This window comes from Mercenaria mercenaria, chromosome 11 (genome assembly GCF_021730395.1).
Source record: "Mercenaria mercenaria strain notata chromosome 11, MADL_Memer_1, whole genome shotgun sequence".
In the NCBI taxonomy this organism is placed as follows: domain Eukaryota; kingdom Metazoa; phylum Mollusca; class Bivalvia; order Venerida; family Veneridae; genus Mercenaria; species Mercenaria mercenaria.
The window spans coordinates 14,505,713-14,532,693 of NC_069371.1; the positions used below are offsets into that span (position 1 = coordinate 14,505,713).

Consider the following 26,981-nt stretch of genomic DNA (forward strand, 5'->3'; position numbering starts at 1 on the left):
TCATACATTGCACATTTGTGAAATCATTTTTGTTAATTTCAAGGACTTGGAAATCAATTTTTAGACTTTATTTAATGTATTTCTATTAATGAAAATGTTAGGGTCTATCTCTAGCTTGTGTGCATAAAATATTCGTTTAGTAAACTATCTGCACCACATGCTTTGTTTCGCTTTAATGAACTTATGCACTTTTGGACTTCTTCCAAAGTAATATCAGAGTTTAGTTCTTGGAAAATAGGATCATCTAATTCAACATGTCTTTCACAGAATGATTCAGCGTCATCGTTATTTGTGGCGCCTATTTCCTCAGACAAACTTTTGAAATAATTATAAAACTGTTCTATACTAACATTGTCTCACTTTTTACTCCTTGCACTTGAAAAGAACTTCCAAAAGTCTTTTGGTCGTTTCTTTTTAAGATTCTCAATATCGTTCATTTTCTTAACATAGTACTTTTCGCCTCTTCTTGCGAATAAAATTTTTATACAGTATTTTCTTTTCAAACAAAAACTGCCCACTAACAGTGTTCTTTTACATTGTTGTAAGAATCTAATGCTTCTACATACGACATTTTTATATTATAGCAATGATGATCAAACCATTCTGCATTCTTGATAACAGATTTAACATTGAAAGAAGTTTGTGAACACTGTTTGTATTATTTAGTAAATAAATCATTTGCAGCGCTATTTACTAAATATACAAAATTATCAATACACCTGTTAACATTTTCTTTACTCAAATTGTCTTTCAGCAATGCATTAAAATCAGGTAACAGTGAGATTACTTTTGTTCTAAACTGATTACACTTTTCATCATCCCATCGAACAAATACACTTTCTGTAACGTTTGTATTAACATTATTATTCAAAGTGTGTGTTTTCAACATGAACAATAAAGGAGTATGATCAGAAAATTCTGTTAACGGTAAAATTTCAAAAGACGATATATAGTAAAAACCACATTTTCGTGCTAACAAATAATCTATAACGGACGATCCGTTGATCCCACAAAAGGTATAGGTTCCCGTGGGCTCTAGACGACAGTTACCAATTCTCAGTTCAGTTGATTTACATAGATCTAACAATTGCAAACCATGACTGTTTGTAATTTTGTCAAAAGAATTTCTTTTATCAGGAACATAATTACAATTATCAATTGTTTCATTTTCTCTATCAAAACAAATAACGTCATCCTTTGTTCCGACCCTGGAGTTGAAATCTCCTGGAAACAACACCGTGCCTTTGGACATAAAATCATATACATCAGATCCTAAAATTTCAAATAAATTTTGATTGACAACTTGATATGCCGGCGAGTCTTCGCACCATATGTAGACACCACCGATAAATATATCTGAGTCAATGGTAAAAAAAAACTTATATAGTTTTATCCAAAGTATTGCATCGTGATGAGAACGAACAACACTTATTCCATCTTTTAAGCAACTTTTAAAGTCTAAATTAGTACCTCCGCTATTTCTTTTGGCATTTTTATTTTAAAACTTCCGGTACAAATTTATAGATTCATAACCACTTAATTCGTACTCACAAATGCCGTTTAACCAAGATTCGAATAGGAAAATTATATCAAAATTACCAAGAAAACGACTAAACTCACTGTTTTCAACCTTTTCTTTTGTTAACCCGTGTCAATTCCAAGCACAAACTTTCAGATGATCACTTTGTAATTCCTATGTAGGCACCTTTCCGTAGGGGCTGATAACGTACACCTCTTCGTTCACGATCAACTTGTACTTGATGTACGCCGTTTTATTGTCAGCTCTCGCTTTTTTCATGATTGGCACAAGTTTTCGCCGCAATGCGACGATTTCTGGTGGGTACTGGTCGTGCATGTAGATGTCTGAACCTTCCTGCGCGATTTCACATTTTCTTTATCCTTGGTACTTTTGAATTCTATTAAAATATTCCTGGGCTTATTGAATCTCCTCATACCTATTCTTTCAACACGCACTATTTTTGTTTCTTTTCTTTCTTCTTCTGACATTTTAAGAGTATTTCCCATGAAATCTGAGACTGCTTCTTCCGTAGACTGTAAACGTTGTCTAATATGCGCCGTCATTTGCGACGCCGTCGGTAGTTCCTCTCCTTCTGGTTGATTTCCTGCTTCTGGGAGCAAGTTCTCGATAATCACTTTGTCCTCCTGGATTCCACCGACGATTAAATTGTTAATCAGCGTTTTCGCTTGCATGTCGGTTATTGTATCTTGATACGTTTTGGTTTCTTTATAGCGCTCACTTCTTCTTTGGCCTTCTCCAATAAAAAATCGTTTGTAGCTGCTTGCTCATTTAATGAAATATTCTCAGTATTTTGCTTTACTCTTTGATCAAAGTCACTCCACAGTTTCACCAGCTTACTGTCAACTTCTTTTACTTGTTTTTCTACAAGTTCCAATTTATCGAGTCTTTTGCTTATTTCATCATGCTTTTTGTTTACTTCGTCGAATTTTGAAGACATGGACTGCATGAGCGCTGTATTTGACACGGATTTAGTCTCTTGTTGTGTCATTGGTGTAGATGTAACACTAAATGATGGGGGCGTGGGTGGGCGGGGACTTGATACTGTTACATTGCCGCCACACGTAGTGTTCATACCGTTCATGTACTGGGGTAGACACTGTGGGCCTGCAGACATTCCATACTGCAGTTGACCTCCTTGCGACGACATTAATCCAATGTTTTGACCCAAAGAACTGTTAGAGTTAATCACTTGCCCGTTAGCGTTATAGTTCATCATGATCGTTGATTGTTGCTGATAACTGTTCGCTAATGGATTAACGTATGAACTCGAAAACACGGCAGAATTATCGATGTCGCTATTGTTCAACAATTGCATGAATGAACCATCAGCGTTTGAAAAAATAGGGCTTCCAGCAATGTTTGGTTCCTTGTTCCCTTTGTTTGACTCCGACTCACTGCTGGAACTACTGTTTTTTCTCTTATTTCGTCTATTTTTTGGCATAATAATATCATAGTTACCAACAGCTCGTTAAATCCAACATGTACATCAAAAACACTTTGCACTTTATGTCCAATTTAATATTCCGAAAAAACTAGAGTGAGGTTTATGTACGTCTCCACCATTTTTCCGATCTCGTGACCATCATCATCACATGCCAAATATCAAAGCTCTAGAGAAAATGATATTTAAAGTCTGATAACTGAAAACCTATTTTAATTAAAAAGACCCGTATGCTCAATGAACCGGAACCATTTGAACAACTTTGAAAGAGGGCTACCCAGAGATCATTTGTGTAAAGTTTCATCAAAATCCATTCAGTGGTTTTGGAAGGGATATTGTTTAAAGATATTATTGATGAAAAGTGACCACGCCCTCTGGCGGCCATGTTTTTTGGCGAACCAGAAAGATTTGAATAATATTTGTAGAAGGTCACACAAGAACCATTTTGTAAAATTATTTTAAAATCGGGCCAGCAGTTTCACACAAGAAGATTTTAAAAGTTTCCACTCTATACATATAGGGAAATGTGACCACACCCTCTGGCGTCAATCCTTCTTGACGAATCGGTATAATTTGAACAATCTTGGTAGAGGTTCACACAAGGACCATTTGTGTAGAATCATTCTAAAATCAGGTCAGTAGTTTCACCACGGATATGTTTTAATTTCCACTATATACATATAGGGAAAAGTGACCACGCCCTCTGGCGGCCATGTTTTTTGACGAATCAAAATAATTTGAACAAACTTGGTAGAGGGTCACACAAGGCCCATTTGTGTAAAATCATTTTAAAATCGGGTCAGCAGTTTCACACAAGAATATTTTTATTTTTAATTTCCACTATATTACATATAGGGAAAAGTGACCACGCCCCTGGCGACCATGTTTTTTGACGAATCGGTATAATTTGAACTGTCTTGGTAGAGGTTCACACAAGGACTATTTGTGTAAAATTATTTAAAAATTGGGCAAGCAGTTTCACACATTCAAGAAGATTTGTAAAGTTTCCACTATATATGCATATAGGGAAAAGTGACCAGGCCCTCTGGTGGCCATGTTTTTTGACGAATCAAAATAATTTTAACAATTTTGGTAGAGGGTCACACAATGACCATTTGTGTAAAATTATTTTAAAATCGGGTCAGCAGTTTCACACAAGAAGATGTTGTTTGTTTGTTTTTTGTTTTTTTTAATTACACTATATACATATAGGGAAATGTGACCATGCCCGCTGGCGGCCATGTTTTTTGACGAATCGGTATAATTTTATCAATCTTGGTAGAGGGTGACATAAGGACCATTTGTGTAAAATTATTTTAAAATCGGGTCAGCAGTTTCACACAAGAAGATGTTGTTTGTTTTTTTTTTTTTTTTTTTTTTTTAATTACACTATATACATATAGGGAAATGTGACCATGCCCGCTGGCGGCCATGTTTTTTGACGAATCGGTATAATTTTAACAATCTTGGTAGAGGGTGACATAAGGACCATTTGTATGAAATTTTTTAAAAATCAGAATATCGGTTTAGGAGGAGATGTCATTTGAAGATTTTTCTATTTTTAGCTCTGGCACGCCCTATGTTCAACCGAGCGGAACCATTTGAATAGCTTTGGTAGAGGACCATCCAAGAAATATCCATGCCAAGTTTCATCTAAATCCATTCAATTGCTTTGGATTTTGTAAGAATGCTACAGGAAAAAGTTTGATGAAGATCAATCGACCGGTTCATGAGCAAAAGTAGTTTAATGGTTTTTATTGTTAACTCCTGAGGCTCCTAAGAGGAAGTTTTTTCCATTTATAGCTCTAACAGCCCCTAAAGGTACTGAGTGATCGAATTTGAAAAGAAACATCAAAGGGAGGGCCTCACATTGATTATAGAAAAACAAGCATGAATAAGTTCCATCAAGCGGTTTATGAGAAGAAGTTATTTAACGCTTTTCCTGCTTTATGCCCTAGCGGCCCTAAACGTGTCCCCATTTAAATGAAACTGAGAGAGGACCTTACAATGTCGTTACAGACCAAGTTTAACGAAGATCCATGAAAATTTATGAGAAGAAGTCATTTAAAGATTTTTTTTACTTAAGCTCTAGTGGTCCCTAGTAGCCCACCCCTTTGAAATAAATTGGAAGAAGACATAGTAATGTGCTACAAGCTAAGTTGTTAATATATGTCATGTATGATAGACACATGAAATCACAACTTTAGGGCGTAGCTAAAGTGCTACAGCTAGCAAGTATATTGTAAAATTGTTAATCCATATATGAGAGTTTATATGTTATGTATAATGTTATAAGTAAAACAATGCAGTGTTCGTCTCTCAAATAATATGTGACAATCGGCGACGAGGATACCTGGATATATGTGGTGTTTTACATTTTATTGATTTAACCTATTACTTATATGTTAACAGTGCGTTAATTCTTATTGTATAAAATGATAAATCGAACTATATGGCGAAAAAGATGACCATGAATTTCGTATGAAGAAAATTGAGGCTGAAAAAAGAGGATCTGCATTATTTGCTCTGATAGGAGGAAAAACATTTACCGGAGAAACCATGTGACAAAAGTTCCGATGAATCTAAAAGAAACATCTAGCACCGAAGCCGTTAATCATTACTAAAAGGTTTCGTTTTCATAAAAGAGAACAACCGAAAGTGTGAATGAGTACATCGCGATTTTAAGGCAATTATTATTTCAAATATACATGACATTTTTGCGAATTAATCAGATATTCACAAAACTGGATCTACGACAGGCTTACTTTCACCTAGAAGTAGACAAATAGGGCAAGAAAATACTAACATATAATACTTATGCGGGAAAATATTCGATAAATAGGTTAGTTTACGGGGTACCGTCAGCACCTGCGATTTGTAAGCGGATAAAATCTTGCAAGATATAGATGGCATTCAACGCATTCTGGATGACATGGTTATAACGGGACGGACAGACGAACAACATTTGAAAACATTGGAGTAAGTTCTAGAAAGATTACAATAGTGTATGTTAACAAAATCTGCGTGCATTCTTCTAAGATAAGATTAACTATAGTGGGCATGAAATTAATGGCGAAGGATTATGGAAACCCAAAGTGAAACTTTGAGCTATAGTACATACGCCTAGACCTACAAGTGTTAGTTTTATATGTGCAGATCTTAGACTTCTCATGTATTATAACAGGCTTTTGCTAGACATATTTAGGCATATCAAACCATTGAGAGAGCTACTCGAGAAAAATAGAAAATTCGAGTGAAAAGGCGAACAAGAACGAGCATTTAAAGCGACTAACCAACGCATTGTGTTGTGAGATTTTAAAAAAAATCAAATGTTTCCTATATTCACCTTTATGTAGCATATTTGATGTTCTAATAGTGTATTTTTCATCGGATTCTAATGAAAACCGTTGTTTTCTAATAAATAAAAAATAAAAACATTCGTCTACTATGTAAAGGAGAAAAGCCGAAAACTGTCCATTATGTGAAAGAATGGACAAATCGAGGCGCAACGCGCCGAGATTGTCCATTCTTTCACATAATGGATAGTTTGAGGCTTTTCTCTGACTTAAAACACGGTCCTCACGAAAAAAATCAAGATTGTCGTGATATTATACAATGTCTCTAATATTGTCCTCTTTGAGGCAAATTTGTGTCTCTTCGCTAAGTAAAAATACCAAGTCAAATAGAGTTTAAATTAGATTGCATAAAATATTTATTGCAATGAAAAGATTTTTTAAAACACTAATGATATTCAGTGCTGATTCTTAGGAAGGTTTCGAACATATCTCGTTTTGTCATATTTATTTATGATTTGAAGTATCTTTACAAAAAGTAAAATTTAACTTGGCCGTATGATGTATGTATTAATAGTTTTCCACGCTTTGCTCGTGCTGAGTTTGCAGTTTTACATACATGTGTAGATGACGGGTCCAGGTGAAGACATTCTAAAATGTATGTATATGTATTTATATCATTATTACAAACAATCGTTCTTATCTCGCAATTACTTTGGTTTCTATCAAATTTATTAGAAGACAATAACACGTATTATATGAGACGTTTACTAGTTATGAAAGTGTCGACGTAGCCCAGTCGGCAATTTGTTTGGGTTCGTGATGCCGTCTGGCCGTATAGATAACTGCAAATAAGTAAATATCCTAGATATTTATTATCATATATATTATGATACACAAACGTAACTATACAATCCAATGTCAAGATATCAAGTGCAATGGACGTTAAAAAATAAATGTATTTGTTAAATTAAGATCATTTCGGCCAAATTTCCCGGTATACCGAAATACCGAAACATGCAGTAAAACGATATGAAACTGACGTTTTAGTGTGTTTGTTTGTAGTAGAAATGTGAAATTGTTTGTTAATTCTGCCCATTGTTTTCTCCTTTAGAGCCCAACCATTATTTTATCCGCTTTTCAAGGAATTGCACTTTGTCCATCATTGAAGGTTCCATGTGCACTGTCGTATGAACACATGGTACAGAATCCAGGAACTCTGGTTAGGTTGACTGCCCGCCGTTACATGACTAGTGACTAAATACTGTTGAAAAAACGGCGTTAAACCCAAAACAAACAAACAAACATTTGGTTAAAATCATACATTCCCCATCAGGTTTTTTTTTTATTGCAGCTACAAATTCTGGGAATAAAACACGTTGCAGTTTTAATATATTTCGAAACTTTCGAATTTCATAGGCCGATGTATTCACAGCTCTCAACGTACAAGGTTATTACTACACCTGTCCATTATTAACCTGTACTGTCCATTCTTAAAGTATCCATTATTTTAAGAATGGACTCTTACAGGTTAATAATGGACAGGTATAGTAAAATAATCGTGTGTATAGAGCGGTATCGGTACAATAACCTAAATAATGGACAAAACTAACAAAGGATTACATCACAACCGTGTTTTAATTCTGATTAGTGTTTCCCGGTTTATGAAAAACGGAATTCCGTTCAGCGAGCACCTTGCAAACATCACGTGACAGTGAGTGAAAATAACACCAAACATGATAATCAATAGAGCGCACACATATAGGTATTGGTCCGAGAGAGCTCACGGACTTTTATTGCAACAATTGAGGCCAAAAGAAGTTTATACTTTTTTGGAAACAACATTTCATATCCTCCATGAAAACCCATTTCTTAAGTGTCAAAGCCGTGCCTATCTATAGTTTGTTCACTTATGTTTGTGATAGGGGAGGTAAAACTCACTTGTAAAAATTTAGCGGGGTAGGGTAAAGTTTACGTCTACCAGTTTTTCACTGTTTAATTACAGTAGCTATCTGAATGTCAGTAAATGTATATATGTCATCCAATATCACCATCAAGAAATTCACCAAAAAGGAATGAAGGGCAAACTTGATATTTAAGGTCAAATGTCAAATTTATGTACACAACACAAAAATTGGCATATTTGAGATTTATTTTTATTCTTAAAAATTAGTTTGTTATCATAAGTCACTCAGTTTTACTTAATATGTAATGTGTATATATCAGCCAAAGTTAGAAATGTAAATCTTATTGCAAAACGCCAAAGTCAACCCTGATAATTGGAGGTCAAAGTTCACTTTTATGCAAAAATGTGAAAAAATGTTACCTTTACTTTTTCTAAAGTTTTTAATATGTATTCACATTATTAGTCACTGAAGTGAGTTCGTTTTAATGTCTGTATATCAGGCAAAGTCAGCAGTGCAGATGTAACCCGAAAACTGCCAAGGGTAAAGCTTATATCAATGGTCAAAGGTCACATTTGTATAAAAAATTGCATGAATAGCTTTTTGTTTGAAATAAAATGTTATTTGTAATCATTATCAGTAATTGTTCGTGATTCATTTTAATGTATATAGGTCCCACAATGTCAGTAAAAAAGATATCGTCTGAAATCAGACAAGTCCAAATGTGATATTAAGGGTCAAAGGTCATTTTCATGTAAAAGAATGAAAAAGTAGCTCTTTAACTTTTCTTGTTGTTAATAATATCTTGTCGATATTAGTCAACAGTATCAGTTCATTTTAATGTATAAATGGTAGCCGATGTCTAGTATGCACATATAATTTCAAAACATTCAAGGTCAATCATAATATCAAAGGTCAAAGGTCAAAAAAGTGAGTAAAATGCTGCAATAATATCACCTATTTGTAATAAGTTTTACTGTTTAAAAGTATTTGTTTTGTCATTTTAGTAACCGATCGTTGTTCATTTTACTGTATATATGTCAGACGATGTCATGGAAGAGAACATAAGTCAAACTCCTTTTGCCCTCAATTGTTGCAATAAAAGTCCGTGAGCTCTCGGACCATATCGCACAGTGCGTTTTCAAATGTAAACAAACAAAACAATAACATGAAAAGAAGTCAGTACACTACGTTTACGATGCAGTCAGTGAGTCCTCGCTGTCCGAGCGGTTACGGTATTCGTATTGTACTAAGCGGGTACCCCACCCACCTTTTTGCATAGCGCCGTATGTATTTGCACAGCTGGACGTTTTTCATGCATTGCTATTTATACAAGTCATATCGCATTTCAAATGTTTCATTACCTTTGACGTCTCCATTAACTTAGAATCATTTTGAGATTGCTTTATCGTAAACTATTGTTAATTATGTCAGTCTTAAATCACTTCCTTGTTTTTTCTAGCGGACATCTTGTTCCGGTTCTCGTTTTACCTTGTATGACGTCACGCTGTTTAAGCAAGTGCGCGAGGCACTATTTTTATACTGAGTTTGCTTGGCGCTAAAATTTGAACTGTTGTAAATTGTTACGTACTAATAGGCTTTTCTAGTCGTTACTTTTAAATTTTTTAAGAGGAATGATGTGTAGTTTTTTATTATAATGTCCGTGTGCCGTCTTGTAATGAAATACTTTGTTGTATCGGTGAGAAGTTTCCAACAGTGGAAGGTTTCCTTTATGTGCCCCTTCCAACTTCGTTGGAACTTCCAACTAGCGTCCGGGTACTGTGGGATTTGTTGGAATTGTTGGGATATAAAAGGCCTTGACCGACCGTTATTCGGCACTTCCACTTTGTTTACAAAAAGTAACCAGACGTTATTCCGTTCTAAATAATTTTTACATTTAATTTAAGGAGGTAGGTTACCTTGTTACCAGGGTAAATTCAAATTAGTTGAACCGCAGCAATTTTTTGTAATTCGTCTGCATAATTGATAATTTTACTAGTATGCGCGTTACCTTTCAAATATAAGCTTTAAATGTATATGTCGCGGGGCTTATGTTTCCATGGCAACGCATTTTTTCTCATTCTAAAAAAGCTATGTATGAAAACGGGTTTTTTGACGCCTTCTACGCCATTCTGTTAATGATAGATTATTTGGGTAATATCTTTAGCAAAATACCAAGCACTATACATGGTACCCTATGTTGCTTAACGTTTAAACTAACCATGGCAACAGAGTTGTTTAAAATAGCTTATATCTTGCTTTTGATCGTAATTTCTTATAAAAATATTAAATAAAATTATCTTTCTTGTTGATGTAGCTTTATAACATCTTATTTCTAACGTAAGTAATATTTGCGTGTTATTTGCATTTATTTAAACAAATTTCAAAGGTTAAAATACTTATAACAGTACCCCTCGTCTGACATTTTTATGAAAAAATCGTTCTGCAAGCTGCTATTATTCTCATGGATATTGTTGAAATGCAAATAAAAAGCCGAAGCTGTGTTCCTTAAATAGACCAGTGTCAACGCTTTTGAATTTTACATTTAGATATATAGGTCACGGGCTTCGTTTCCATGGTAACATTTATTTATTTCAAGAAACAACGATTTTCTACTGAACAGATTTAAAGCTTAGTTTTAGTATATAAGTAAAAATTATCAACGGAAATTGAAAAATAGGTATTACAAATCAAACTGCCCAATTTCTTTTTGAAAATGACCATAATAAGTAACCTTTCACCCAACTATATTCCCAATAACATCTGTTACCATCATCCATTTTCTTACATTCCGCATATTAACATTTCAATATAACTACATAAAAGAAGCAAACTATTGATCATTATTCAGAGCGAAAGCCTCATAAAAACATTTCAGCAAATAATGGCTGTTTAAAAATAGTTCAATTAAAGAAAATGCACAGAATTACGTACTTTCAAAACAAAAGCTATAAATTTTGCGAGGTAACTGACACGTAACTTCATGACGTCAGTGACGTCATTATAAGGCAACAATGTTTTGAAGCGTTTCTTCGGCAATTTATTCATTATTTCTGCATTATTAATCTATTAAGCATCAGATCGGAGACAGGTTCATGATTTGTTTTCAGAAGAATGGATATACAAACACATATAGTTTGTCGTAAACGTCGTCGTAAATCGTAACGTTAGCTTCCGGTTGGACATGCGCACATACAAATATTAAGGTAACCTACCTCCTTAATTATTAAATTACTAATATGTGTCGTGGAATGTTATTTTAGGGCTTATGGACGTTGACGTAGTTATCGAGAAAATGCGAGATTTGTTTACGTCAGTTTTTTTGGTGAGCAATTCGACGTGTAAGCTTAGAAAAAAATACTTGTAAACTGTCAAAAAATGATTTGTCAATACTTTGAAATAATGTGAGACTTACAAAAATCACCAACGACTCTCATTTCGTGGTTTGCAACCGGTGACAATTGAATTTTCACAAAATATTGATTATTCTGAGCGACCTATTACGTAAAACCGGTGTATTTTCGGTACTGCACCAAGTATGTTCTGGAAATGCGTCTGTTTATGTTAGTTATGGTTTAATGTTGATGTTGGATTTGTACGTAACATTTTTGAGTTGTGTAAGTATGAATTTCTTTATGAGAACATACGCATTTTTGTCGAAATGATTGAACCCGGAAGTAATGAGACTTTGAAACTGAGGAATGATTTAGCACAGATTTGTTGATATCAATCAAGTTATGGCCACCCTAAGACCATAAATTTATACCATTAACATTTTAAAATGAGCCAGTTTGAACTGTCATAATCTAAACGTTTACCTAAGTGGTGTAGCTAAAATTAAAAACATGTGTACCAAATTGTGCTGCCAGTCAGTGTTTTAAGTGTAAGGGGATCATAAATTTCTTTCATAATTTTATCCATACTAATGATGATGCCATATATTTGGAGAAACAGGAACTTATTCAGAAAAAAGTACAAAGTCAATTATATATATGGAGGATATTTGTCGTGCCAAACATGTTCGATTAAATTTACTCAGGTTATTAGTTACATCAGTTGTAAATTTCTTACAACTTATATTAACTTCTCTCAATGTTCACTTTCCGGATTTCTGAGCATGTCTACATGTGTTGTGAACGTCGTGGTCAAATTTCACTAGGGTAGGAATATGACACTCTATCCACACGAAATGTTAGTATATCCAATGAGTAGTTGCTTATTAAAAGATAAAACTTCTTATCTTAAAAATTACTCTACAACTACAAGTGACATGAAGCAATGTCAGTTTATAATTACTGAATATACACAGTATTATAAAATCGGCTTATAAATTAAAAGAAATTATTTTGTCATGTTTCAGGCAGTCCACCATGCACTCTTGATGTTGAATACCATTATCCCTGGGATTTTGCTCAGCAGGTGCATTATCCAGATCATTTACAATAAGTTGGACCAATTTATTTCCGTACCCTAAGGAAGCGCCATGTGTTTGGTGTATACATGTGCAGAAGGATCAGGTATAAGAATATTAAACTCTGACAGTTTTCATGCTTCAGTACTGTATTAAACTTTTAGCATGGTAGCGGTGCTTATGTCTGATTCTGCCACCAAAGCAGATTTATATCAGGCTGCACATCTGTGCAGTCTGATCATGATTTGCACTGTTCGTAACTGGGTCAGTAAATTATCAATGAATAATGACGAGTGCCCTGCATGCTGTCAAAATTTGCGGTCAGTGTACACCAAGATGAGCCTGCATATCCATGCAGTCTGGTCTCCACAGTGTTTACTATTCAGTCATTAAATTATGATCTCCCCTTTGAATAAACTATAAACAACTTTGTCCAAATTGAATTACATTTTAGAAATTTGGCATTTTAATGGTAAAATGCATTATAGACATGTATTATGTAAATATTATATTTGTTGTCTTTTTGTGTTTCTGGTGCCTCCGTGGCCGAGTGGTTACGGTCGCTGACTCCAAATCACTTGCCCCTCATCGATGTGGGTTCGAGCCTCACTCGAGGCGTTGAATTCTTCATGTGAGGAAACCATCCAGCTGGCTTACGGAAGGTCGGTGGTTCTACCCAGGTGCCCGCTCGTGATGAAATAATGCACGGAGGGGCACCTAGGGTCCTCCTCCGCCATCAAAGCTGGAAAGTCGCCATATGACCTATCATGTGTCGGTGCGACGTTAAATCCAATAAAATAGTTTTTGTGTTTCTTGCAGGCAAACAGACTTTTATTTTATTGATGAAAATCCTGTATTTTCTGTATTTGGACGGTTCAACAGTCCCATGTTAAACATACGATAAAGCCCGAAACGCGTGAAAATGTTCCGAATGTAAATCGGATGAAGTAGGCGCTCTATTTACAGAGTTTGATTATGCGTCTTGAAATCTGGATTTAATTTGAGTTTTTTTTGTTTACAACAAACTAAAACGATTCAAGGGATAACAATGCTATCTGATTTAGATATTAAAAAGTTCGGTAATAATCAAAAACTTAAAAATACAGTAAATAGGATCATCAGATGTTCGAATATTTGAAAAGTCGCTAAAAGAAGCCGTTCTGGATGAAACCTAGAAATTGGTATCAGCTCTGACTGTCTGAAAAGTTTTTATTTAACAGTTAAGAAACAAAATGGAGAAGGTTATGAATGGCAGCGGACGTGTGGTCTGCATTCAAAACATGTCTGCTCTATAATTCAGTTTTCGTCGGATTTTCTCCAAACTTGCTGACAATGTTTGTGGGCATTACATCTCGGCCAATGTCGATAACCAGCCAAATTGTACCAGGCACTCTTTGATTATAGTCCTTAAATTACTCGAAAAACGGGGAATTTAGCCTTGTCGCTCTTTTAAGTCGAACAGTTTTCATCCGATCTTCACCAAACGTGCTGATAATGTTTGTGTGCATAATATCTCAGCCAAGTATTACCACCCAAATCGCAAAATGGCTGTTGTAGGGAGGTTGCACCATATACTTTTTTAATGATGATACGCAGAAAAAAAACAACATTCATTGAATTACGTATACTACGTATGAAGTGAAATAAAGATAACATTGAATAAAAAGGTTATTTAGGGTCTAACATTGTTCTGTATAATACATATTTGCACTCATACCAAGCTGGGAAAAAACTAGAAAAGGCAGGAATACAATACATTGTATTCAGTGAAACATTTTTAACTTAAACTATTATTATAGTAAGATAAAATAGATATAGAATAAAAAGGTTATTTAACATTGTACTGTACAATACGAGATATATTTGGACTCGTACCCAGCTGAGAAAACCATATTGAACTCGCCTAGCGGCACGTCCAATATGGTTTTCTCAGCTTGGTACTTGTCCAAATATATCTCCGTATTGTACAGAACAATGTTAAATAACCTTATATTTTGGGCTTGAATCTGACTATATTAAAGAAGCAACACCTGTTGGCAATTGGCACACTATAGAGAGAACAAAAGGTGCAAACATCTGCATGTTGACTATGGTTTATGACATGGTTTTAAAATCACCAGCAGTATAATTGCAAAAAATACAAGCATTAAATTTTTAAGAGCTTGATCTTTTTTCTTTCTTTTTTTGAATGATAAAACTCACATATTCACTGACTCAAGACTAGTTGTATTCTGTTAAGTACAAGAGTACAAAAGTACAAAAGAAAACTTAAACACACTTTTACTCCTTTGTAAAAATGCGTCCACTTGTAATACTTTATGATAAGTAAAACATACAACACATTAAAAATGAGTATCTTAACTATTGTTTTGCATTTGATTTAATTTCTTAATTGCTATTTTTTATTTTTAGCTCACCTGTCACGAAGTGACAAGGTGAGCTATATTGACCGCTTGATGTCTGTTGTGCGTAGTGCGTCGTCCGTCAACAATTCCTAAAAAAAATCTTCTTCTTGAAAACAACTGGGCAGAATTACACCAAACTTCACAAGAATCATCCTTGGATAGCCCCCTTTCAAAATTGTTCAAAGAATTGAATTCCATGCAGAACTCTGGTTGCCATGGCAACTGAAAGGAAAAAATTACAAATCTTCTTGTCCAAAACCTCAGGGTCTAGGGCTTTGATATCTGGTGTGTAGCATCATCTAGTAGTCTTCTACCAATATTATTCAAATTATCCCCCTAGGGTCAAATATGGCCCCGCCTTGGGGGTCACATGATTTACATAGACTTATATAGGGAAAATTTTGAAAATCTTCTTGTCCAAAACCGCAGGGCCTAGGTCTTTGATATCTGGTGTGTAGCATCATCTAGTGGTCCTCTACCAAAATTATTCAAATTATCCCCCTAGGGTCAAATATGGCCCCGCTCGGGGGTCACATGGTTTACATAGACTTATATAGGGAAAACTTTGAAAATCTTCTTGAACAAAACCACATGGCCTAGGGCTTTGATATTTGGTATGTAGCATCATGTAGTGGTCCTCTACCAAGATTATTCAAATTATCCCCCTAGGGTCAAATATGGCCCAGCCCCGGGGTCCCACGTTTTACATATACTTATTTAGGAAAAAAAAAGTTTAAAAATCTTCTTCTCTAAAACCACAAGGCCTAGATCCTTGATATTTGGTATGTAGCATCATGGAGTGGTCCTCTACGAATTTTGTTCAGATTTTTCCCCAGGGGTCAAAAATGGTTTCACTTAGGAAGTTAAAATTTGGTTTATGGGTGACTTGAAGATACAGCATAGAAATTTAGACCACATGTAGAGCTTTGTATACAGATTTCAATACTTATCTTGAATATTATTAACCCTGACCTACTGACCTACTTTTTTGTTTTTGAAGCTACAGGAAAGAGATTTCGACTATCTGTAAAAAACGTTTAACATATTTCAGTACTTATATATATCTTGAAGAATCTTTACCATGACCTTCTCACCTATTTTTTTTTTTTAAGCTTTAGCAAAGAAATTTGTTCAATCAAGCAGTTAAACTCAGGTGAGCGATATAGGGCCATCATGGCCCTCTTATTATTAGATACATTTCCATAATGCAGCTGGGCAGAACAAAAACAACTATGTCATTTGGTATGCAGTTCTGGAGCACTTTAATAGGTAAGATTTCTTAGGCTAAAAGATCACTAATACTAAGTTTTAAAAAGTTATATCTTTTTGTAATTAGTATTAAGCTATTTTTGAGCCACATCAGGAGAAAACCAACATTGTGCATTTGTGACCGGATGGAAATGACATGATTATACAGTGCTAGCCCTAGCCATTATATCTGACTGTTATCTAAAGATAAATATCATATGAGCTGCATAGTGAGAAAACCAACACTTGCATTAACAACCAGTATGGATGTAGATACATCTCAATCCATACTGGTCACAAAATCATAATGATGGTTTTCTCATGACTATGCTCATTTGACTTGAAAACGCTGATAAAAGTTTTGTTAGCTGAATAATACCATGACATTTTAAATTTCAGGACTACATGAGACTGTTGCAATGAGTATTTTGGTGACAGGGCACAGGAAATTCAACCCAGATTAGCATTTTGATGTATGGAAAGTGAATTGGAGAGATTCTGATGCATAAACTATGACCCAAATGGCTGACACTGTGAGACAGTCATCAAAAGGGGGTCACAATGTTCCACAAGCAGTTGATAATCCTGAAACACCTGTTGTTTTTTACAGCTTGAGGCAATTTCTTGAACAGTATTTTAAACCAGTTAAACAGTTGTCTAAATACCAACATTTCTTTGTCAATTCCGTTGAACCGGGTGTTGTATGGTGCAAAGACTATTTTAATTCTGAAGAAGTTAAAGTAACAATACTGAAGCAAGTGCCCGATAAAATGCTATGCTTGTAGTAAAAGCTTTTTCAGGTTTGAATGTAGCCCGTCAGTGGTATTTGTCTTAAAGTTTTTGAGATTGCTTCTTAACACACTGTTTTGATTTTCTATCCATATTATGCAGTTTGAGCATAGAATGATATACTAATAATGCTATGGAAAAAGTGAAATATTTTATAGTTGCTAGGCAACAGAACATAGGTTGTAAATTTGTTGTGGATATTGTTTTGCTTTAATTCTTGTTAGATTCTGATCACTCATTTATATGAAAATACTATGTTGTTGAGGGTTTTTAAAAAGATGATTAAACCATCATAACTGTGAATCGAAGTCACTGTGAAATTCCGTTTGCAAATGCAATTTTACGCAATTTTTTTTTTTTTTTTTTTTTTTTTTTTTTTGTTAAAGAAAAGTTATTTTGCCTTAAAAGTACCTTCTTATTTCAGATAGAAATCTTCAAGTCTGCTTCCTGAAACATTGTTTAGATTTTGGATGAAGATTATTTCATATTACAAACATTTTTATCATCATTCAAGGGTAGACAGCTATATAACAACCAGAAGAGATGAAATATTATCTGGTTGCTATGCAACAGGAAGAATCATTAAAGTTATAGACATTTTTTAATGATAGTTCTTTGGTTGATAGTTCATTGCTTCAATGCATATTTTACAACCAAATTTTTAACAGCACACCTTCATTTTAAATTAATGTCAATATGCTAGCAATATTCTGTAGGGAATTGAAATTGAAGTAAAATTTTGAAAAAGAACTTTCCTGTCAGATGTCTGTATATCTTCAAAAGTTTTCAATAGAATGACTTGAATTTTTCAAGACTGTCTGTTTATAAGTTTTGTTTACATTTTCATTTGATCTTTAAATGAATGCAAATGTTTAAGTCAACTTATAAGTCTTAAAACCTAAAAACAAACATGGAAATTGTGCAAAATTCCATTGTTGCTAAGCAACAGAAATATTGAGGTCACTGTTTTGTAACAATATTTGTGCTTTGTTATCATAGTTTTATTTCATATAGCCATATTTGCAAAGAAAGCACACTGTTAAGGGTTTGTAAAACACTGAAGATTAATATTACTAGGTGCAGGAAATTTTATAAAAAGAGCCTGTTTGCAGATGAAATATTTTGCACATTGTCTATGTATTAAAATATTGTTTTCTTCAAAACTACTTAATATATTGCCCAGAAAAAATCATGACTGTTTAGATAGAGAATGTTATTACCCATTTTGAAATAAAATTTTATTTGTGACATAATTACACTTAAATTATTGTCATGTATAGCTTAAAAAGTAAGAAAAATGGAATATTTTCTGGTTGCTAGGCAACCGAAATGAAAACTTTTGTCTACTGCACTCCGCTTTTTGTCTCAAAATGTTGTTTTGACATTAAATAAAGAAAGTGAACACAGTAAATTGCTTCTGTATTTATTTTCTATTTACAAACTTTTTCATATACTTACCTGAAGGCAAGAAAAATGCCTCCAAATCAGTGCAGATTGGAACATTCTAAAAATGGTTGTCAACATAAAATCCAATGTAACTTCACCATTTTTTTTTTGAGATTTGACCCTAAAATTTTCAGGAATTTCTTATGAGATGTCATAGAATTAAGAAATAAAGAAAAGTCAAAAAACATTTTTTTGGTCCATAAGCCCCATTTTTACATTCCATGACACATATGAATTAAGGCACCGCCTAGAATGGGGATTTATCTTTTAAATATCCGCTTAGAAAGAAACTATTCACTACTCAAAAGAAAGTGAAACTTCGCGAGAACCTATTCACTTGAAATAGTAAAGTTTACATTTAGTGTCATCATACCTGTTACAGCGAATATCATACTTTGCAAAATTTACGGGAAGCCGATGACGTCATTCGCCGCGTTCTCGGACTGGCTTTTGATTTTTTTTTGATTTTTTTTTGCACTCCACGCAGAAACTTGACGACCATTACGATTCCTTACTGTTTAAAAAGTGTTTTACAGTTGCATATACATTTTTCATTACGAAAAAGAAATAAAAGAATTATGTTGGCAGGGTTTACGAATTTCTGTGACTGATTCGGGGTGCTCTGTTGTTCATGCAGACAACCAGTCTGCGGACTGTACATAAACCGGAACCGGAAAACATCGAAAAAATTACCTCGGTATATGCAGACAACAAAGACGAATAACTATTTAAGGACGTTACCGTCTCGGGGATTTTCATCCCCGGCGCATTGCGCCTTGGATAAATCCCTAATAATACCAGGAAGCCTTCAGTAAAGGTACAGATATTTTATTTTACACGTTTGTGCTGCTCTTGATAGATTTTAGCAACGTTTTTTTTTTCAGAATTTTTAGGTACTTAGATTTTTGCTATCATATCTAGTATTTAGAGTTAATAGATCATATCTAATACTTTTCTTGGCATTTCTTAAGCGTTACATCTTTAAGTAGGTTTATTTTCGGCAACTGTAATTTTTCGGGTCGGTCATAGGCAGCCTCTGTCGTGCGTTTTATTAGAAATCTATCACGTCGGGGTTTTTTTTATAGTCAAACAGATCTCACGGTTTTGTTATATCGCTATTTATTTTATCATACTTTCAAGCCATTATTGTTAGGGCTCTTCAAAATAAAAGTTGTAAATTTTTAGAACATATTTTTTTCATTGGTAAAGTTTACTTGATTATCTTAATTTGAGGAAGTCAATTTCTAACCCTGAGAATGCTGTAGACCGTGAAGGCATTACAGCTGAGCACTGGCAAGTTAACGAACGTTCGCAATATTTATCGTTTATCGTCGTCTGTTGACTTGCCAAGTAGCCCCTTCTTCATCACTGAACTCCAGTTGCAGTGAGACACCGTGTACTTAAAACGTTACCAAGACGCCCTATTAGTGTACTCTGGCTAGTAACAGTATTATACTTTTTCGCCGGGAGTTCGATTCCCAGACCTGTTTGTTTTTTAAACTGTACTTAATTTCGTTTTCTTCAATACGATTCAACGAAGACAAAACGAGTTAGTTAATCTAGTTCTAACTTGTTCACTAACTTATATATGTCACTATTGACACGTAATTATGTTTAAATACACTCCGCCTTTAATATGTTCTTATATTTTTGAAGCTTTCCTGTGATATTTTTAAAGCTGTACGGGTTAGTTTTATAAATTTTATAACAATTTTACACTTCACTTTCATAGAAGCATTGCCCGGTCATAATTTCAGTATCAATTGATTTAAAGATACTACCGATTTCATACGAAAATAAGAACAAAACAATGAAAAAAATGTTGGTCGGATGCAAGGTTCGAACCGTCAAAACTATCACTACAAAGTGAATGTATATCCATTCACTCAACCTACTACGCCAAGCAAAACGTATATCTTTTATTTACATATTGCTTAAATGTCATAATACTGTGCGATACCTATACTAACGTGTGCGCTCTATTATTAGTGACGGAAGCAAAATATGCACAAGCGCAGTTTTGGTTTGCTAAACATGTGATGATAGTGTCTAAAAGTACTGTCGCTTCTCGTTCTATATTTATCAATGTTTACAAAAAGTAAACCGTTGCAACGGTGCATGAGAAAAACTGCGAAAACTTGAATGTTCCCGTAATTCTGGCAACTAGAAACTACCAAGCATTAAGTTTTATGTAAATATTTGAAACAGTGGCGGCATTTTGCCTTTCGGGGAATTTTGTTTTTAAAAATCACAAGACATAATGTGTGGGTTAGTTGCTTTGTAAACAAAAAATCAAAAAGGCTATTTACGAAAGACCCCGTATTTACGCACTTTAGTCGGATTGGTGGAATACTCTCGCACATGATACCAAGGGGATCAGAAACACCGATCGCGTTTGCGTCAAGAACGTTAAAATAAGGAACAGAAATATGTCTAGATCAACAGACAATCTTTGGCGGTATATTTCTGTGATGTACACATATCTTCATGGTAGAAAATTTACTCTGAAAACTGACTCACTAGCTCTCTTTTGCATCTTCAGTTCGAGAAGAAACATACATGTAACGACGGTGCACGCGTACAAAGATTTGCTTTTTATCTGTCAGGTTTGGTCAATGATATAGAGTACAAGAAAACGAAGAAAAACTCGAATGTCGATATTTCTTTTAAATAAAAATAGTGCAAGGCTCGGTCTGATTGAGCCTGTTCATGGATGGTAGTAGAAATGCAGGCTAGCGTCCATGCCCTCTAGCACCGGGCTGAGAAAAACTCAAAATTTACACACGTTGAAGTACTAAAAAATACTAGACACCTGTAGATGTATTCGTACGGCAGTGCACATGGAATCTTCACAAATACATGCCATTGAAAAGATGCATATGGATCGCAGTTGAAATAATGGCTTTGTCCTAGATGCGAAAAGAATTGGCAGAGCTATTAATAAACAAACAGAAACAGATGGGATCCAAGGTTATGCAAATCACAGAAACTGTCAAAAGATAAAGATAAAAGGCAGGCACCATATCCAAAGGTTGATGAAACAAAGTCTTTTAAAGCGGGAGTACTGGAGCCAACCAAGCCGATATTTTCAATCTAAAACATTAAACAGTGAGCACAATATAAATAAAGAAATCGAATTATAAAAGACAAACAACGCTGCTGTGATAATGAAATAGAAAAAAGTGGAAAGCAACAGGTCTCCCAACACGACATATATGAAAAAAATGCAAGTTAGGATTGACCGAGTCTCTTAATGGACGGTAGTGGAAACCTCTAGCCCCGGGTTGAGCAGAACTCAAAGTTTAGACATGTTGTAAGTACCTATTTGAAAATATAATTGAAGGCACCAGCAGATGCATTCATTGGGCGGTGCACATGGAACCTTCAATGTTACCCAGAAAGAAATTCCAAGAAAAACGGCGTATGGACCCCAGTTCAAATAATGGTTTTGCCCTACATGAAAAAGAAATGAGCACAACTTAACAAACTGGAATTCAGAGAGGATTTGAGGTCGTGGAGCCTGCATACTGCAGGAACTTAAAAATACAAAATCAACAAGACGTACGGGTATTGCAGTGGCAAAACTTAAGACCTCTACCAGTAGAAAACCTTGTTAATGTTCGTTCTTGGGTGTTAGGACTTAAAATGCTTCAAGGGCATTTAGGAGCTAAGAAATAAAAACTACTTTTACTTAATTTTCAGTCGTGACCTTGACCTGCAAGCAAAGATCATGTACGAGACGCATTGTCTCATCATGAGGAACATTTGTATACTACGATAAACCACCCGTGCACAACAAGCGGAAACAATTTTATTTGACCTTCAAAACTAACATTGACCTTTGACCTACAACGATTCATGTGGAGAAGTTGGCAGTTACTTGCGGAGAACAGGTTTGTACTGGTACAGAATCCAGGAACACTGGTTAGGTTAACTGCTCGCCATTATATGACTGAAATACTGTTGAAAAATGGCGTTAAACCCAATTAAAACGAACAAAACAAATAGGTGCGACACACAGAACTATAGCAATATAAAAATCCTTCAATGCAATTAAAAGTTATGGAGTGGAAACAAATTTTTTCTTTACCTTAACAGTGACCTTAAGCATTGACACATATTCTCATCATGGGTAACATATATGTGTAGTACTATGATAATCAATCCTTGCATATAAACGTTATGGAGCGGAGCAATTTAACTTGACCTTCAAAAGTGACCTTGACTTATGACCTACAAACATAAGTCACTCGTGCATAATCTGCATATTGTTCTCTATTTACATACCAAATTTTATAAGCTTGAATACTTTTTGAGTAATTGCAGAATCCAAATTTGCGGACGGATGGCATTCCTATAGTCCCCTCCAATGTTCCACCGGTAGGGGACTTAAAAAAGGAGGCGCTACATCTATGGGGTGATTAAACAATATCCAAAGCTTTTAAATCAGAAAATTTGGAAGCATCAAAGCCGAGACGTTTAATCTGAAAAATTAAACAGTACACTTACACAACATACATGTCGTACTGAATGATCGGAAGAGATCGAAATATGCCAGCTGTGACTGAAGTGCAGAGAGACATTTTACGGCAAACAATGCAGCTGTGATAACAAAATTGAAATAGTGGAAAGTCACAGGTCGCCCAACGCGAAATAAATGAAAATGTTTTAAGCTAGGTTTAATAGAGCTTGTTCTCGGATGTTAGTGAAAAACAAGCTACCGTCCACGACCTCTAGCCCAGGGTTTAGCAGACCTCAACATTTACATATAATACAAATAGCAAAATATTTGAGAAAATTGAGACAACTCTTGTAATCATTTTTGTAGGTTAAGGTTGACTGGGGATTTTAAACGGTTAATAAACCTACTGTAAATCATGCACGTTTTACCTCTTGGCATGGAAAACAATGCATGATTACTACAGATGTATTTTAGCGTAGCGTTTTATTTGTCAGAGATCAGTGACACGGATAAAAGAACAAGAGCTGTCTGAGAATAGCGACGCTCAAAACTTCATCAGCTATGTCATATGAATGAATACAAAAGTCGAAAAGGGACCATCATTTTGTAAAAATGCAAGGAAGAGGTACAGAACATGTGCACTGTATGTCAAATTATCACAGTGAACAAGTGTGAAGTTTCAATCAATTCCTATTAATTGGTTCTGAGATACCAGGTTACATAAATTCTTAACCAAAAATTGCTAGGTCGAACCTGGGCATGATTTTGTAAAAGTGCAGGGAATAGTTACGAAATCTTTGCACTGTTTGTCAGATCATCACAGTCGTTTCAATCCATTCCCAGTAATGGGTACTGAGATACCAGCGTACATACAAAAACATAACCAAAACTTGTTGAGTCGATAAAGGGGAATATTTTTGTACAAAAGAAGCAGAACAGAGATATGGAACCTATGCAGTATAAGCCAGTTTATCAAAGTGAATAAATGTGCGCGGTTTCAGAGCATTTTCAGAAGTGGTTACTGAGATACCGGCTTACAAACAAAAACATAACCGAATTTGGACGCTGACTAAGCGAGTCCATAGCTCTATCTATTCTTCGAATAGCCTGCAATGCAGACGCTGAAACAATGGTGACTTTGTAGACTCGAGCTACAAATATGACAAGTGAAACCTTTGATAACTTAAAAGGTACAACAGATTTTTTATGAAACTCAGTACATTAATATGGCAACTATTCACATTATACATTTTTGTCTCTTTTGTCAGTCCGTTCGTCTATCTGACTGTCCGTACGACATTCCCAAATGGTGAATCTTTGACTTCACTTTAAAAGAAAATGGTTCATTCATGAAACCTGGGCAATCATTCAAGAAAGAATGTAATATGGAAAATATGAAGGCTATTTATTTTGTCCCCTTGTACGTCCCTTTTATTCCATATTTACAACCATCAATAAGTCACATAACTTTATAATGCAGATAACAGTTTGGTCACCAATAACGGATCACTTACGAAGAATTTTAGCGATGATTTATTTCATCTCACAAAACCTGCTTATCAACTGATCTTCAAATGTGCATTATTATCCCCTAAATAAATAAAAAAAAAAAGATTTTAGAAAATTTTATTACAGGGTAGAAGTGTTGATTTGTAAGTGATCGGTGTTTTCTCCAATAGCGAATCATATTCACCAATATTGTATCAGGTGCCAGTGTAGAGTGGGGATCATCTTAAAACCATGAAAATAACAGAAATCAACTGTTTTTCATTATTTAATAAACAATCTAGACAAATAAAGAGTCATACTTAAAAACATCATGTTTCGCTGTTTTTAGTAACAAGAAAATGGAAATTACCTTTAAGAAACCATTTTTAGTCTAACCAATACTGTAATCTTTTCCATTTTTTCAAGTTCCATTACACCACCTGCTTTGATGATTTTAAGCAACTGACTGAGTTTGGCAAGTTAATAATCAATATATCTACTTTTTTAGAAAATGTAGTTACATGGCAATACAACAACACCACGTTTCTTACCAGGAGCCGGCGAGTCTTCTGCACCAGTTAACCGTTAATGGCAACTTCACTACAACTTAATGGCAACTTCACTACAACTTGCTTTGATAGCCACATCTTTGTAAGAGCAAATTATTAGTCATTAATTGGTAATAGTGGTCTAGAATGGTTTACATCTTAGTTGATATAGGCTTAACGTCACCTTATTTCGTTATAAGCAAACAGGCGAGTCGTCTGCAAAATTTCACTGTCAAAGTGAGGGTTGGTTTCTGTGTTGAGCAAATGCTTGGTCAAGCGGTTCATTGACCTTGATTATGAAGACGCAACAAAAGACAATAAACATTTTGTATTCATAATTGCAAACCATTACTATTATTGACCACAATGTTTCATTACCTTTGATAAACTTTTTTAAAAAATACAGAAACAATTATCAAAAGTGATCCGCTATTGGCGACCAAACTGTATGTTTAACTTAAAAAGAACAAGTTATTAGTTCCAGTATAAAGATGTGGTTCCTATAATAGATACTATGGTAATAGCAAATGCTAAATAGTTGAAATATGATAAATACTTCTTCTGGTAGGGGTGCTTTATTGCTGAAAATATCTTAAAACTAATCATGTAAATAAAGGACATGTAATAAACATACTTTCGTCAACATGCTCTTCTATTTTGGCCACATTCTGTTCTAATTCACTGTCCACTCTTCGAATTTTCGGTGGCGTATGATAACATGGCGTAATATCATTTGAGGCAGCATCAGATAAATCCGTTTCATCAGTTTTCTTCGAAATTTCTGCACCACTTTCCTCCATTGAACTTCCAGACCAGATATCTTGATGTAATCTGTTCGGAAAAAGAAAATTGTGTAACAGAATGGTATTTATAGTGATAACAGACAAGACAGTCCCGAAAGCCCTGTATCGCTCACCTGACATAGTTCTTACCCCCGATAACCCAATACCTAATTCTTGCAGATATTTCATAGAAACAATCATTTTGACCATGTTCAATATGAATAAGGTAGATCAACATCGAAATCATTTGACCCAGTGTCATAGTTCGTAACCTCAATTACCTCAATGCAGACAAACATATTGACAAAGAATTATGAATATCAGTTTGAATAAGTTGTCTTTACTGTGTTAACAAAGATTTTTCTTTGATTTAAGGGTCTTTTTTTCACATGTGAACAAGTTACAAATTTATCCTAGATTTAAATCAAAAATATTTCGACCAAGTCTCATGAAGATCAGGTAGAAAATGTGGCCTTTTGAGTGTTTATTATATCTTTCTATTATTTGACCCAGTGACCTAGTTTTTTACCTATATAATTCAGTTTCGAAACTGATCTAGATTTCATAAAGAAAAAAGAAAAAAATTCTGACAGTTTCATGAAGATCAAGTAGAAAATATTACCTCTATAGTGTTAACAAGGTTTATATATGACTTGACCTTGTAATCTAATTAAAGATCTCAGGTAAACAGGTTTTGAACTCGACCTATATTTTATAGGGACAAACATTCTGACTTTTTTTTATAAAGATCAAATGGAAAATGTGGCCTCTACGGTGTTGATAAGGGTTTTTATGATTTGACCTAGTGACCTAGATTTTAAACTCAAGTAAACTTGTTTTAAACATAATTTAGAATTCATGAAGGCAAATATTTTGACAAAGTTTCATTTAAGACCAAATCAAAATCGTTGCCTCTAGAGTTTTAAAATGTTTTTTTTTATGATCTGACCTGATGACCTAGGTTTTTGATCTCATGTATCCCATTAGCGAAATTATTCTCTGTTTCATAAGGACAACGATTTTAAGGAAGATTTTCGATAAACAAGTAAAGAATTCCGCGTTTAGAATGTTAAGAAGATATTTCTCTATTTTTTGTCCTAGTGAACTAGTTTAAAAATTCAGGCAATCCAGTTTCAAACTTGACCTAAATTTCGTGTAGACAAACATTTTGAAAATTTGCTTTGAAGATGAGGTAGAAAATGCGGCCTCTAGAGTGTTAACAAG

At 34.5% G+C, this 26,981-nt stretch overlaps 1 protein-coding gene across 1 annotated transcript in view; it reads right to left on the reverse strand.

Annotated features, from left to right (window-relative positions):
• Positions 1-26,981, reverse strand: part of LOC128547028 (uncharacterized) — a 176,639-nt gene that overhangs the window by 111,902 nt on the left and 37,756 nt on the right. The window contains exon 2 of the mRNA XM_053518592.1: positions 25,610-25,806. Coding sequence (XP_053374567.1) covers positions 25,610-25,806 — 197 coding nt within the window. The remainder of the gene's footprint in view (positions 1-25,609; positions 25,807-26,981) is intronic.